The 13,416-nt window shown below is 38.0% G+C and overlaps 1 protein-coding gene across 7 annotated transcripts in view; it reads left to right on the plus strand.

Annotated features, from left to right (window-relative positions):
* Window positions 1–212: 212 nt before the first annotated feature.
* The window catches only part of IGSF11 (immunoglobulin superfamily member 11), a 134,094-nt gene continuing 120,890 nt past the window's right edge, over window positions 213–13,416 (plus strand). For all 7 annotated transcript variants that reach the window (XM_032298998.1, XM_032299001.1, XM_032298999.1 and 4 more), the window contains exon 1: window positions 213–579. In XM_032298998.1, the coding sequence (XP_032154889.1) occupies window positions 528–579 (52 nt within the window). In that variant the 5' untranslated portion in view covers window positions 213–527. The remainder of the gene's footprint in view (window positions 580–13,416) is intronic.

A 13,416-nucleotide genomic window follows, 5' to 3' on the forward strand; every position in this document is an offset into this window, starting at 1 on the left:
CCCGCGGTTCCCGGCGCTGGCGGAGGCGTGCGGGGGAGCCGGCGGCGCGATGCACAGGTGGCGGGGGCCGCGCCAGCTGCGCGCCGCGCTCTTCTCCGCGGGTGGGCCGCCAGGCGTCGCGCTGGAGCCGCGGTTGCCCTGGAGACCGAGCGAGGCGAGTGGGCGGCGCGGGTAGGAGCCGAGCTGCGGCTGGAGTAGCGGGGCGTGAGTTGGAGGGAGTGGCTCCCCGAGCGGTGCGAGGGGTCGGCGTGTCCTGGGGCAGGGCGAGGTGGCCGTGGCGCTGCTGGGCGCGGCTGGCGAGCCCGGGACGCCTCTGGTTACAGGTCAGCGCCCGCGGAGCCAGGCGGCGCTGCAGCTGCACTTGGCTCGTCTGTGCGCCCGACGGTCCCAGCTCCGCCTGAAGGACAGCGGCCCGGCGCCGTGTCTGGGCGGACCAGGGTGCCCCAAGAACCCGGAGTCACGCCCGCGCCTCTCCTGCCGCGACCAGGAGCCGGGTAGGCGTCGGGCGCGCTGGTTGCGGCCCCGGGATGACTTCTCGGCGCTCCCCTTTGGCGTCTTTGCTGCTCCTCTCTCTGCACGGTGAGTAGCCCCAGCCCTTTCCTCCCGGCGAGGCCAGGCTGGGTCGGCGGGCCCCGGCAAAGCCGTTTGGGGAAGGCAAAGAGCCTCCTTGCTTTGCCGACGGTCGGGAGCCCAACTTTCTCAGGGGCCGTGTTCGTTGCCGGGGCCGAGGCTGGCGCGCCCCAGCAGCGGCCGCTTCCGCCGCCGAGCGCCTCAGGTGTTCCTCGTCGGAGAGGTAACTAAACTCGCCGCCTGCCTCCCGTCCCAGCAGCGCCCGGACTCACCTCGCTGCGCTCTGGGGAGTGCAGGATCCCTTGTGGATAACGAAGTTCCTTACTCATTGGTCCAGTTAGAAAGTGTATTTAGAATTAGTTGCCGTTACTAGGCGGCCCTAGGAAAACTAGAGGTACTTTTAAAATCATTTGGAAAACTTTAAATGATAGCTTTAACGTAACCTTTTAGAAGCCTATACACGCTTGGGCCGAAAATAATCTTTATTTTAAAAATAATTTGTATACTGTGCTATACTGCATTTCGAAAACAAGAATTTATTTATACTCTAGCGTCATCGCCAAAGGACTTAAGCTGGCTCACAAAAATACATAGAATATAACAATATTAGAACAAAATAAATAAATGTCTTTAAATTTTCTGTTAACGGTTTTAAAAACATCTGTTTACAAATTTAATTTTCTACTCTGTTTAATCTTTCTTACATTTTATTTTCGGTGAATAGCCATCATATTAATTTAGGTCCTGATTTTCATCCTATAAAATGTTGGTTTTTTGTGTGTGCATTGTCTTGTGGAATCAAGTGTTCTGTCCTATTTAATTTATTGCTGAGGTTTACTGAAAAATTTTCTGAAGGATGTTATTTAAAAAGCAGCTTCAGTGATTTATGGAATGTTATGTTAACCGTGTTTTTTTCTGGAGACACCAGTATGTTTCCAGTCATTTTATGGCCTTTTTCGAACTGATATTGAAGTGACCTAATTCTAGCCAACTGAAATTGTGCAATTTATTAAATAGGGGAGAAGAGAATACGAAAACTTTTTGTATGTCTTCTCCACAGAAACTAGTGAAGATGTAATCATAAAAATTACAGATAACTCTAGAGTTCAATAGATAGATTTTTAGTGATGATGTGCAGACGATATCAATATGTATGAACTTGTGCTTCCAAATATATTTTATACTGTTACTAGTTTGAGATGGCCAGTGTTTCTCTCTGTCGTACTACTTTTAAGTGTGAAATAAGAGAGTAAATAGGCTTTTTATACAATCCTTGGACACAACTGAAAATATTACCAGTGTTACAAGAACGGCCCAAATTTTTGGTAGAACAATCTATTGTTAAACTCTTACATTATAATAAATGCTACTCTTTTTGTAAATAGCATTTGTGTAGTTTGTTCTTGATTTATTAGGCAGTGCTTTAAAAGAGTTGATATAATTTGCAGAATCAACCTTGCAAGGTCATCTGATTTGTTCCTTTTTCTTCCGCAAAACTATTCCCAAGCCATGCAAGAATGTTTTTAAAGACTTCCAAGGACATTTCAGTCTTTGCAATAAACTGCTATGTAGAGGCATTTTCCACTTTTCAAAAACAGTGTTCACTTGTTCAACAGATATTTACAGAGCCATCACTCTGTGCATTTGAATATCTGGTGGAGAAAGGTGGTGGTGGAATACAAAGACACACGTGAGTGTCTGCAGCCCTTGAGGAATTTGCATTTTTAAAATAGGCTATAAGCATGCACAAATAATTTATGATACAGGGAGTATATGATGAGTTCCGTTTGTTAATGGTGGTATCAAGTAAGACTTCTTGGAAAAGTTTACCTTTTTATCTGAACATTGAATGAGTAGGATATGAATTGGCTCAGATGGGAGTGGATGGGCTTTCTTAGGCAAAGGAACAGCCAGAAGGAAGGATATGAAGTGGAACAGGCAGGAGTACACTCTTGAAAGGTCAAGCGGCTAGAGCAGGAGATCTGTGCAAGGGAGAAAGGGCCAAAAAGTAGTTGGGGGAAAGATTGTAGAGAACCTTGAATGCTGATTTTGGGCGTTACTCAGCTGTCCATGGAAAAAGTGCTGATGTTCAATTTCCTTACTATGGGGAGGAGAAGAAGATGAACAGTTAGCATGCCTGTTTGTGCTAGCATACCTATCTCCAGGAGAATATCATGCCCTAACCGAATTTACTTCTTGAACTAGTCAAGGGCAAACTTGGTTTGAATGAATTATGGTTCATCCCTACAACTTTCAATGTGGAATAAGCAGGAGGGATTGAACAAAGTTGGTTCCATTACAAAGGGGTAGAGGGAAATGGATGCTAGATAAATAACCAAAAGCAGTGGCCACTGCAATAAAGTAATACTCCAAAGGTAGAAATAGAGGGTCTTTTAAATAAATGAAAGAAAATCGATGTTAATAAGTTTCTGTTTCTAGTTCTGTTTTAATTTTGTTATTCTGTTTATATTTGTGGAGTAAGTTCAAAGGGAATTTGAATTAAAAAGTTGACTTCTATATAGTTCTACCAATGGGTTGGATAGAACTAAAGTGTTTCTCGTACTTGTGATTTCTTGAAATAGCAGATAACTTTCCAGAATTTGAGAAAATGTATAAAAAGAAATGACCATATAAAATGAAATGAAAATAAAAAAAGTTGTGAACCTTTTAAGTGTTACCACTATTAAAAATTTATTGTAAAAATCCAATTTCTCAGCTCTAAATTTAATACTGTAATTGTTTTAGAAGGATTCACTTGTTGGTAAAAATCTGTAGTTTGACCTACATGAAAGGTGACAACTACGGGATGAAAATTTCAGAGGCCTTAAGCTTGTTACACATATATATTCAACATGGACTATTCAGAAAGCAATTTAAATATTACATTATCAAGCACTTAAAAAGCATTATGCTTAGAACTGTTGCCAGACACAAGGTAATGATGCAAGAAGTGAAAGTACTTATTCTGGCTCCCCCTCCCCCGGTAACAGTATGTGGCACATTTTGAAATGAGTTTTCACACTTTTATAGTGGAAGCATTTCTAATGAAAATTCTCATTTGAAACTTCATACTTACGCCATGTGATTTAGTGTCAAACAAGGTGATGTGCTGGTGCAAAAGATTCTTTAGTTGCAGTGAATAATGTAAAACAAGGGACAGGCAGTACTTGCTGATATGGGAGAAAGTTAAGAAAATTGTGGCCTTCCCACTAAAACTTTTCATCTATAACTTGTTTGTTTGTTTATTTATTTGAGACGGAGTCTGGCTCTTGTCACCCAGGCTGGAGTGCAATGGCGCAATCTTGGGTCACTGCAACCTCTGACTCCCGGGTTCCAGCAATTCTCCTGCCTCAGCCTCCTGAGTAGCTGGGGTTACAGACATGTACCACCACACCTGGCTAATTTTTTGTATTTTTAGTAGAGACGGAGGTTTTTCCATGTTGGCCAGGCTGGTCTCAAACTCCTGACCTCAAGTGATTTGCTCGCCTTGGCCTCTGAAAGTACTGGGATTACAAGCCTAAGTCACTGTGCCTGGCCCCATAACTAGTTTATTTAGAATTGGGATTCCAAATCTATTATTATCGAGACTGATGATAATTTTTTATACTCTGTCAACACTTACTTATTTTAGGCAATTTGAGGAGGGTTTGCTGAATTTCCATTTTCTAATTCACTTCAAGTGAACACAGTTGCCTCAACTTTCTTTTTCTTTGTTTGGTGAGGACTAGCTGGCACTAACACATCTCATCTTTGCATTTTGAGAACTGCCCCCACACCATCTGGAGGATCTGAAATTCTCTCTTGATCATACTTTGTGAGCAACTGGCTTAAGAAAGGTTGTTGGTTCTTGGGTGGTTTTCAAAAAGTCATCTGATTTGAGCTGAGTTTGGTCTTAAAAGTGGAAAGTTAATTAGTTTGCTTATTAGTTAAGCCTATCTTACTAAACCATGGAAGGATTTTTTTTTTCCCTGTTAACGTTTGGGTAATTAATTTTCTGTGTGCACCTGGTTTCCTACCATCCAAGAAAAAGACCAGAGTAGTAGTTGCATTTGTAATGGCTTTAAATTGTAGAAGTATGAAGTCCACCACAGAGAGAAAATTTAATTGTTTCCAATTTGCAAATAATAAGACTCAGCCAATGATTTACCAGGTCATCATTGCCATTATCAGATGTTATATAGGTACAGTATGGCTCTGCCTCACTCATATATTATAGAAAGAATAATATTTTGAAAAGTTTCATTAAAATTTTTATTTGTAGGATAGGATTAAACCCATACAAATTTACCAGGGTGAACAGCATTTATTCAATAAAGAGTTATTTGAAAAAGTCTACCTACTGATTTGTTTTCATCTAGCAGTTAACTCTCTTGATCTTGAAAGAGATATAAGCTGATAGTATTAGAGGACACTTTTATTTAGAAGAGGATTCCTGGAAAGAAGTTGAGGTGCTAGAAGCACCAAGTTCAGAAAATTCTTGTACCACATAGAGTTCCTTGTGAAGATCTTCAGAGAATTAGGTTAACGTTAGCAGCCATTAATGATAGTGGACCAAAGTTGAGGGTTGGAATAGGTGGTTAAAGTATAATAGGTTTGTGGGATTGGAAAGTCAATGCCGTTTTTTCACCGAGGGTAATAAATGTGTAATAATAAAATATGACGGTGTGAATGTAACTCTAATGCCATTTGTAGGTTGTTCTTAAAAGAATCATCAGTTCAATATTTTTAGAAATTTAAATTTAAATATTTACCAAAGTCTGTTGAAGATTGTGACAGTGGAAACAAAACAGTGTCCTAATTTAGGGAAACCCTCTACTCACTTTTGCCCACAGTTTCACTGTTCACAGCAGTCACACACATAAAACCTTTCCTGTATTCCCATTAATGATTCTTTTCCCTTTTTACTTGTCATTCTCTCCTTCCATTTTGGAAGATGTTATGTTCTTCTGCCAGCAATAGTAACATCAGGTTCTTCTAAGGTAATCTAGTCCTGGTTCTTTCCAATTATTCAGCTCTACCCATTTCAAGGATTGATATTGGGAAAAAAAAAAAAGTAACCCTGGAGCCCACCAGACAGACACAGAAATCATCACAGAAGCTGGGCATTAGTGGGAGTATGTGAGAGTGTGGGAGTGTGGGCATAGTTGTATGCTAATATTTTACCCTTGGCTAATGAAGTTAACTTTATAGTAGAATTCCCTTTCTGCCCTGCATGCACACATATATTCTCTCTCTCTCTCTCTCTCTCTCTCTCTCTCTCTCTCGCATGTTTGTGTGTGTGTTTAGAGCCCGTGAGAAGATTGTTGTTTTCTTTTTTTCATATTTTAAACTTTTAATTTTGAAGCATAGATTCATAGGAAGTTGCAAAGAAATGTACAAGGAGGTCCCATGCATCCTTCACCCAGCCTCCCCTGACATTACCATCCCCCAAGACCAGAGTACAAAATCAAAACCAGGAAATTGGTGTTGGTACAGCCCACAGAGTTTATTTAGATTTCTCTAGCTTTAAGTACATTTTCTTTTTTAAAGAAAAATAAATTTTTTGTTAAAATTTTCTTTAGGGATTTGGTGTGACTATGTCAGCCTCAACTAATCTTTACACCTTGGTAAATATTTTGTGGAACAGGTGATAGAGAACAATTTTCATAGTTTGTTTTCAAGTTCTATGACTTCTGTGGAAGTTTATTCAAAATTGCAATACTTATAGATCTTTTGAAATTGATTTTTAACTTTTTTGCAATCCTAAAGTTTTGAAATATTTTTTCCTAAGGAATTCTGAAGCTTTTGCTTCATGTAGTAAGGAATGATCTTGTAATTTTGGCGATTTCTTTAGAACCTTGAAGTTTGCCATTTTTATGTCTGATATTCTTAGTCCTGAGGACCTATATATTAGAACTAGTCTCCCAAGAACAGAGATAATTAGTTAAAATAACATCTTTTGTAGTCTGTGGCCTCCGTCTTTCTCCCTACATTACTGTGTACAAAGTACTGGAAATACTTTTTTTTTTTTTTAGAAATAGGAGCATTAACTATAAATCAGCCTTATGTTGGGTGAGTTTGGAATCTTTGGAAAGATTGGCAGTAGTCTATCTCTTCTGTTCCCTTCCCTTCTCCTGAAGTCTATATATATTTCCATTCATAGTTTATCCCAACCATGATTTGTACCCTTATGGACCATACTCTCAGTTTGCAGTATTGTTTATGCATCTCTCAAAATGTCGAAAGTTGTTTACTAATTATAAATCCTCAACTATATGCTTAAAGATGGTTTAAATAATAGCAAACATCAAACACCAAGGCCTAATACTTAATCTTTTTTCTTTGGGTCAAGTCTGTCGCTATGAGGTATACAACTTCTGTTAGCCCCAATGAGTCAAGATCATTTGCCAGAACCCAGAATACATGGCAAAAACAGAGGCTGCTGTGCTTCTTCTTGCAGAACATATTCAAATAAGGCTAACATTTTAGGCTGTTATTGGTTAAGAAAGTTTATAGTACAGTTCACTTATGTATATTGCCCATGTGTAAATACAGATAGCCTTGTTGATCAAGACGTAAGATAGTATACAGGGCATGTGAAAAATTGGTTAACAGTGTACTGCAAAGATTCTCAAACTTCTGGCCTTAAACATTATTGGGGCTTTAAAGATTGTTGAGGACTGCAAAGAACTTTAGTTTATGTGGATTATGCCTATTGATACTTACTATATTAGAAATGAAAAGTGAGAAAGTTTAAAAGCATCTATTAATCTGTTTAGAAACAACAAAGCATCCATTTCATGTTAATATAAATACTTTTATGAGAAGTAATGTCTTTTTCCCCAAACTGAATAGTATTAGTGAGAGAAGTGGCACCATTTCACATTTTTGGGACTCTCTTTAATGTCTGGCTTATTAGAAGACAACAGATTCCCCTATTTGCTTTTGCATCTCATTTACTGTGATACATAATCTTGGTTTGGTGGAAAATGTGAAGAATATCTGGCCTCACACTGATACGTAGTATTTTGATAGCATTTTCAAATAATTTTAGATATTCATCTTTGGCGTTCTACCAGAACATGTTATGCAGTAGTTTCTTAAAGACTGGTTGAAATGTGGAACTAGAAACCATATATCAGTGAAGATTTCATGCTTGTTATATTAAAATCCATTGGTTTATCTTGTGCTTTGAGTGGATCTTTTAGTTACGCATGATTTTTCATAAATATGTGCATTGAACATTGGAAAATATTGGTTTACTTTGTCACACAAATCTTATAAATGTTAATATATTACATTATATAACATTTAAAAATTACATTTGTCAATATCACCACTGGGATTATCAGAACAGTCTTTTAAGTATTATGAAGCTGTTAAGCTCACAATATCAGATACAAGTTTTCCAAAATTTTAATATTTACTTGAATTTTATCATTGGCAGCAGATGACTGTCAGTTATCTCACTTGAAGTGGTAGTCTCTCATTTTGTACGGTTTTGAGAAATGTCTGCTAAGTATATAAGTTTGAATAGCCATAGTCTTTGAGTTGTTTATTCAAGCAGATAGAAAGTGATTAGCTCTTTCAGCTTTGAGCTCAAACAGTTGCACCAGTGCCTTACCTTGGGATGACCATTTTGCTTCAGTATGCAGCATAAGTGGTTTTATACTAACCATTTTGTCACATAGAATGTTATAAAAGGCCAAGATTTAATGAGATTATTGTTAATGCTTCATCAAAGACATTCTTCAATGAAACAGGATTTTCTTTTTTAACTGTGAATACATGATGGTGAAGACTACGATGACTACACTCTAATGCCAAGGCCTTGATGTGTGTTAAGGTGCCAGCAGTTTTACCCACTGCTGCTTTTGTACCTTTAATGCAAATGTCAACCCAGGGAAAAAGGCATAAAACTCTATTATTAGTAAGAAAATTAGTTTTTACTACACAGACTTTCTGAAAGGGCCTTGGGAATTTGCATCAGTCCATGGACTATACTTGAAATGCTGGTATCCATAATAGAACATTAGATTTTTTTTTTTTTTGAAATTGCTGTAGAGACAACTAGCCATACAGTAAATCTGTGCTATATGGGGTGGCATTAAATGGAATATACATGTGTTATTTTACAATAAATAATGAACTCATTTGAAATTCTTTATTTTGTATTATAATTTAAAAACATCTAAAAGTAACATATTATGTGGTAAAATCTCAATGATGAAGTGTTTGTGAAAATGACCATACTGCCAAAGTAGTTTATAGATTCAATGCTATCCCCATCAAGCTACCATTGACCCTCTTCAGAGCACTGGAGAAAAACACTTTAAACTTCATATGGAACCAAAAGAGAATCCACATATCCAAGACAATTCTAAGCAAAAAGAACAAAGCTGGTGGCATCATGCTACCTGATTTCCAACTATACTACAAGGCTACAGTAATCAAAACAACATGATACTGGTGCCAAAACAGAGGTATAGACCAATGGAACAGAACAAAGGCCTTGGAAGTAACGCCACACATCTACAACCATATAATCTTTGACAGACCTGACAAAAGCAATGGGGAAAGGATTCTCTCTTTAATAAATGGTATTGGAAAAACTAGCCATCCATGTGCAGAAAGCTGAAACTGGACCCCCTCCTTACACCTTACACTAAAATTAACCTGAAATGGATTAAAGATTTAAACATAAGACCTAACACCATAAAAACAGTAGAAGATAGCCTAGGCAAAACCATTCAGGACATAGGCATAGGCAAGGACTTCATGACTAAAACACCGAAAGTAATGGCAACAAAAAGCCAAATAGACAAATGGAATCTAATTAAACTTCAGAGTTTATGCACAGCAAAAGAAACAATCATCAGGGTGAACTGGCAACCAACAGAATGGAAAAAATTTTTTGCAATCTATCCATCTGACAAAGGGCTAATATCCAGAATCTACAAAGAACTAAAACAGATTTACAAGAAAAATATAAACCCATTGAAAAGTAAGCAAAAGATATGAGCAGACCCTTTTCAAAAGAAGACGTTAAGAGGGCCAACAAGCATATGAAAAAAATGTTCATCATCACTGGTCATTAGAGAAGTGCATATTAGAACCACACTGAGATACCATCTCACGCCAGTTAGAATGGCGATCATTAAAAAATCTGGAGACAACAGATGTTGGAGAGGTTGTGGAGAAATAGGAACACTTTTACACTGTTGGTGGGAGCGTAAATTAGTTCAACCGTTGTGGAAGACAATGTGGCCATTCCTTAAGGATCTAGAAATAGAAATACCGTTTGACCCAGCAATCCCATTACTAGGTATATATACCCAAAGGATTATATATCATTCTATTATAAAGACACATGCACACATATGTTCATTGTGGCACTGTTTACAATAGCAAAGACTTGGAACCAACCCAAGTGCCCATTGATGATAGACTGGACAGGGAAAATGTGGCACATATACACCATGGAATACTATGCTGCCATCAAAAAGGATGAGTTCATGTCCTTTGTAGGGACATGAATGAATCTGGGAACCATCATTCTCAGCAAACTGACACAAGAACAGAAAACCAAACACCGCATGTTCTCATTCATAGGCGGGTGTTGAACAATGAGAACACATGACCAGAGGGAGGGGAATGTCACACACTGGCGTTTGTTGGGGGGGGAGGGGCTAGGGGAGGGATAGGGGGGGGGGGGGGGTGGAGAGGTTGGGGAGGGATAACATTGGGAGAAATGCCTGATGTAGGTGATGAGGGGATGGAGACAGCAAACCATCATGGCATGTGTGTATCTATGCAACAGACCTACAAGATCTGCACATGTATCCCAGAACTTAAAGTATATATATATATATATATATATATATATATATATATATATATAAAAGAAATGACTCATGGCCCTACCTCCTCCCACCAAGTACTCTAATTTTACTGTTCATCGTTCCAGACTTTTTCTAATCACAAAGTCTGCACATGCATGTATTTTTTAAACCACAGTATGCCATAAAAAATGTTTTTAAAACATAATTTAATAGAGGTTTTTTTAGGAGAGTGCAGTGGTGTGATCTCAGCTCGCTGCAATCTCTGCCTTCCAGGTTCAAGTGATTCTCCTGCCTCAGCCTTCCGAGTAGCTGGGATTATAGGCACACGCCACCACACCCAGCTAATTTTTGTATTTTTAGTAGAGATGGGGTTTCACCAGGTTGGTTAGGCTGCTCTCGAACTCCTGACCTTGTGATCTGCCCTCCTTTGCCTCCTAAGTGCTGGGATTACAGGCGTGAGCCACTGTGCCTGGCCTGATACAGGCATCGTACCTCGTCTGTTACATGGGTCTATCTCATTCTTTTTCATGGAAGTTTAGTATTTCATGACAAGTATGCCATAATTTTTAGCTGTTTCTACATTATGCACATTTATGTTGTCTCTAATTTTTTGATATTCGTAATGTTTTAGTGATCATCTTTGTATGTATATCCTATACATTTGTATAGATATTTCCATAGTTTAGCCGGCCCAAAGTGCAATTGTTTGGATGTACACATTTAACATTTGGGGGGAGGCAATAGCATTGTCACAATTCAAATCCAATATGTCTGACTATGCAATCCCATATAATTAATAACCCTGGAGCCAACCAGACAGACACAGAGATCATCTTAGAAGCTGGGCATTGGTGGGGGTATGTGAGAATGTGGGGGTGTGGGCATAGTTATATGCTAATATACGCATGTAAAAGTTGATGGGCTTTGTAGAGTCAGACATATTGGGTTTGAATTATGATTCATCATTTCCTTGCTCTATGACTTTGAGAATGTTATTTAATGTCCTGAGCTTGAGCTTTTCTTGTGAAATGGAGATGGCCTTCTTACTGTGTTGAGAAGTACTAAATTAAATGAAAACTATAATCTCTAAAGTGTCTAGCATAGTGCCTGACATACAGCAAGTGCTCAGTGAGCGGCAGTTATTGTTACAAGGATTGATCAGTTCCAATTTTTAAGTCAGGAGAGGAGTCTATTCAGGGTGCGCCACTGGAGCTGTCGCCTAGGGTGTATCATGTAATTCTCCAGGCCTGCTTTCATTTGCAGAATGAGGGAATTAGACTAGGTAATCTCTTGTTCTTTTCCAGTTCTGTAATCTTGTGATTCTTTGACATCGTTTCCAGTATTGAAAATATCTGTAATAAGATAAGCTGGAGATATTATATGGCTGGTTTTAACATGTTTGTAAAACTTTTCCTAAAATAGTTCCTTGAATTTCCTCTCTCCTTACCCCTACCAGTGTAATAAAATGTTATAGTAATTTCTATCCTCAGAATTAAAACTATCTCCATCTGTAGTAGAAATATTTAAAAAAGTCATTCAAATATAATCTTATTTTTAAAATTTATTTTAAAATTGATTGGTGCTCACTTTGACTTAGACTGTGTATACTATTTTTTTCTCCTCAATCCTTTATATCGTGGAGAGATCTTGTATGTGTCAGGAGAGGGTCAGTTCAAAGCAGTTTGTAAGTATGACAGTATCTTCTTTTCACCTCAATCACTGTATTCTAATCCTTTAACTTGATTTCTATGATCTTGCTGTTTTTCTCTGATAATGAGCTTTCTTTGTCTACGCCAAGCATACATGTCTAAATTTTATCTATACTATATTACTTGATAAATACAGACATTTTACTACTGTTATTATTGATGAAAAGGGAAAAGCCTATGAGCTTTTTTTAAAAAAGCAAGTTTTAGGCAGGGATATGGTGATACTTAAAATGAAAGCTTTGGAGGGGTGTGGTTAGGCACATCTTAATTTTGATTTTATGTTGTTGATTATATCGATAGTGTTTCCTGTTGGTTTTTTTTTTTTTTTTTGCATTTTTATGAGAGAGGTGGTTTTTGTACAAAGACAGGTGGCCTCTAAAATAGACAGAGTTAGTTACACCGACAAAACTAAACTAATTCTGAGATTCATAAACTCACTGCCTAGCATTTTATCTTGGTAAGTAGAATCTGTTTTCAGGTCATTAAATTTTTCCTGATACAACCATACTGATAAGAGATGATTCTTGAATTTTGTACTTTAAAATATAGTTAAAGAAATTTAAACATGATTAATTTTCATGAGAATATTTTCTAAAATTGATGACTTTTGATTCTTTCTAATTTGTGATTTCATTGTCCTCAGAACAGGACATGTTTTAGTTGCCTGTTGATTAATATGTATTTTAAGTTTCAGTCTTAACATTTGCATTACTTCGAAAAAATTAATTGCGTTCTTGTCCTCCCAACCCCTTACACCCACCCAGTTATTTTTGAGTTTAGGGGGTTCTGTTGCCTTTCTCATTAATAAGAAAGTATAATGATGTGAGCCACAGGGAGCTGGACCAGTAAGGTCTCTTAGAGCCCTTTAATTCCATAATGTCCTTGATCTGATGAAGCCGCTCAGTAAATCTCTTCACAATTTCCATGACCAAGCCATCTGCCTGCATTAAAATAAATCAAATCTGCTTACTCCTTCAATGTCTAACAAATATTCTATAAACTGATGATGATGAAGACCATGAACACAAAAATAATTTGCAGTCTTCAGCACTTCCTTTTGAGTTCTCAGCTCAGATTCTCTTGACATAGTGGGAGTTGGTATGTCAGCTTTTTCCTCCACTTGAGTGGAGAGTAGTGAAATCCATTCCCCTAGTCCTTTTCATTATATTTATCCCAACTGTGGCAAGTGAACTAATTCAGCTTTTTCATGTTTAGGTTAAACTTCACAAAACCTTTACTTTTTTTCCTACTTCATGTGTGTTAATTAGGGAAATGCATATAGAATTATCTAATTTTATATGTGGTAGTTTACATGT

Source organism: Sapajus apella, unplaced genomic scaffold, assembly GCF_009761245.1.
Source record: "Sapajus apella isolate SASKATOON/1434 unplaced genomic scaffold, GSC_monkey_1.0 scaffold40, whole genome shotgun sequence".
NCBI classification, from domain to species: Eukaryota; Metazoa; Chordata; class Mammalia; order Primates; family Cebidae; genus Sapajus; species Sapajus apella.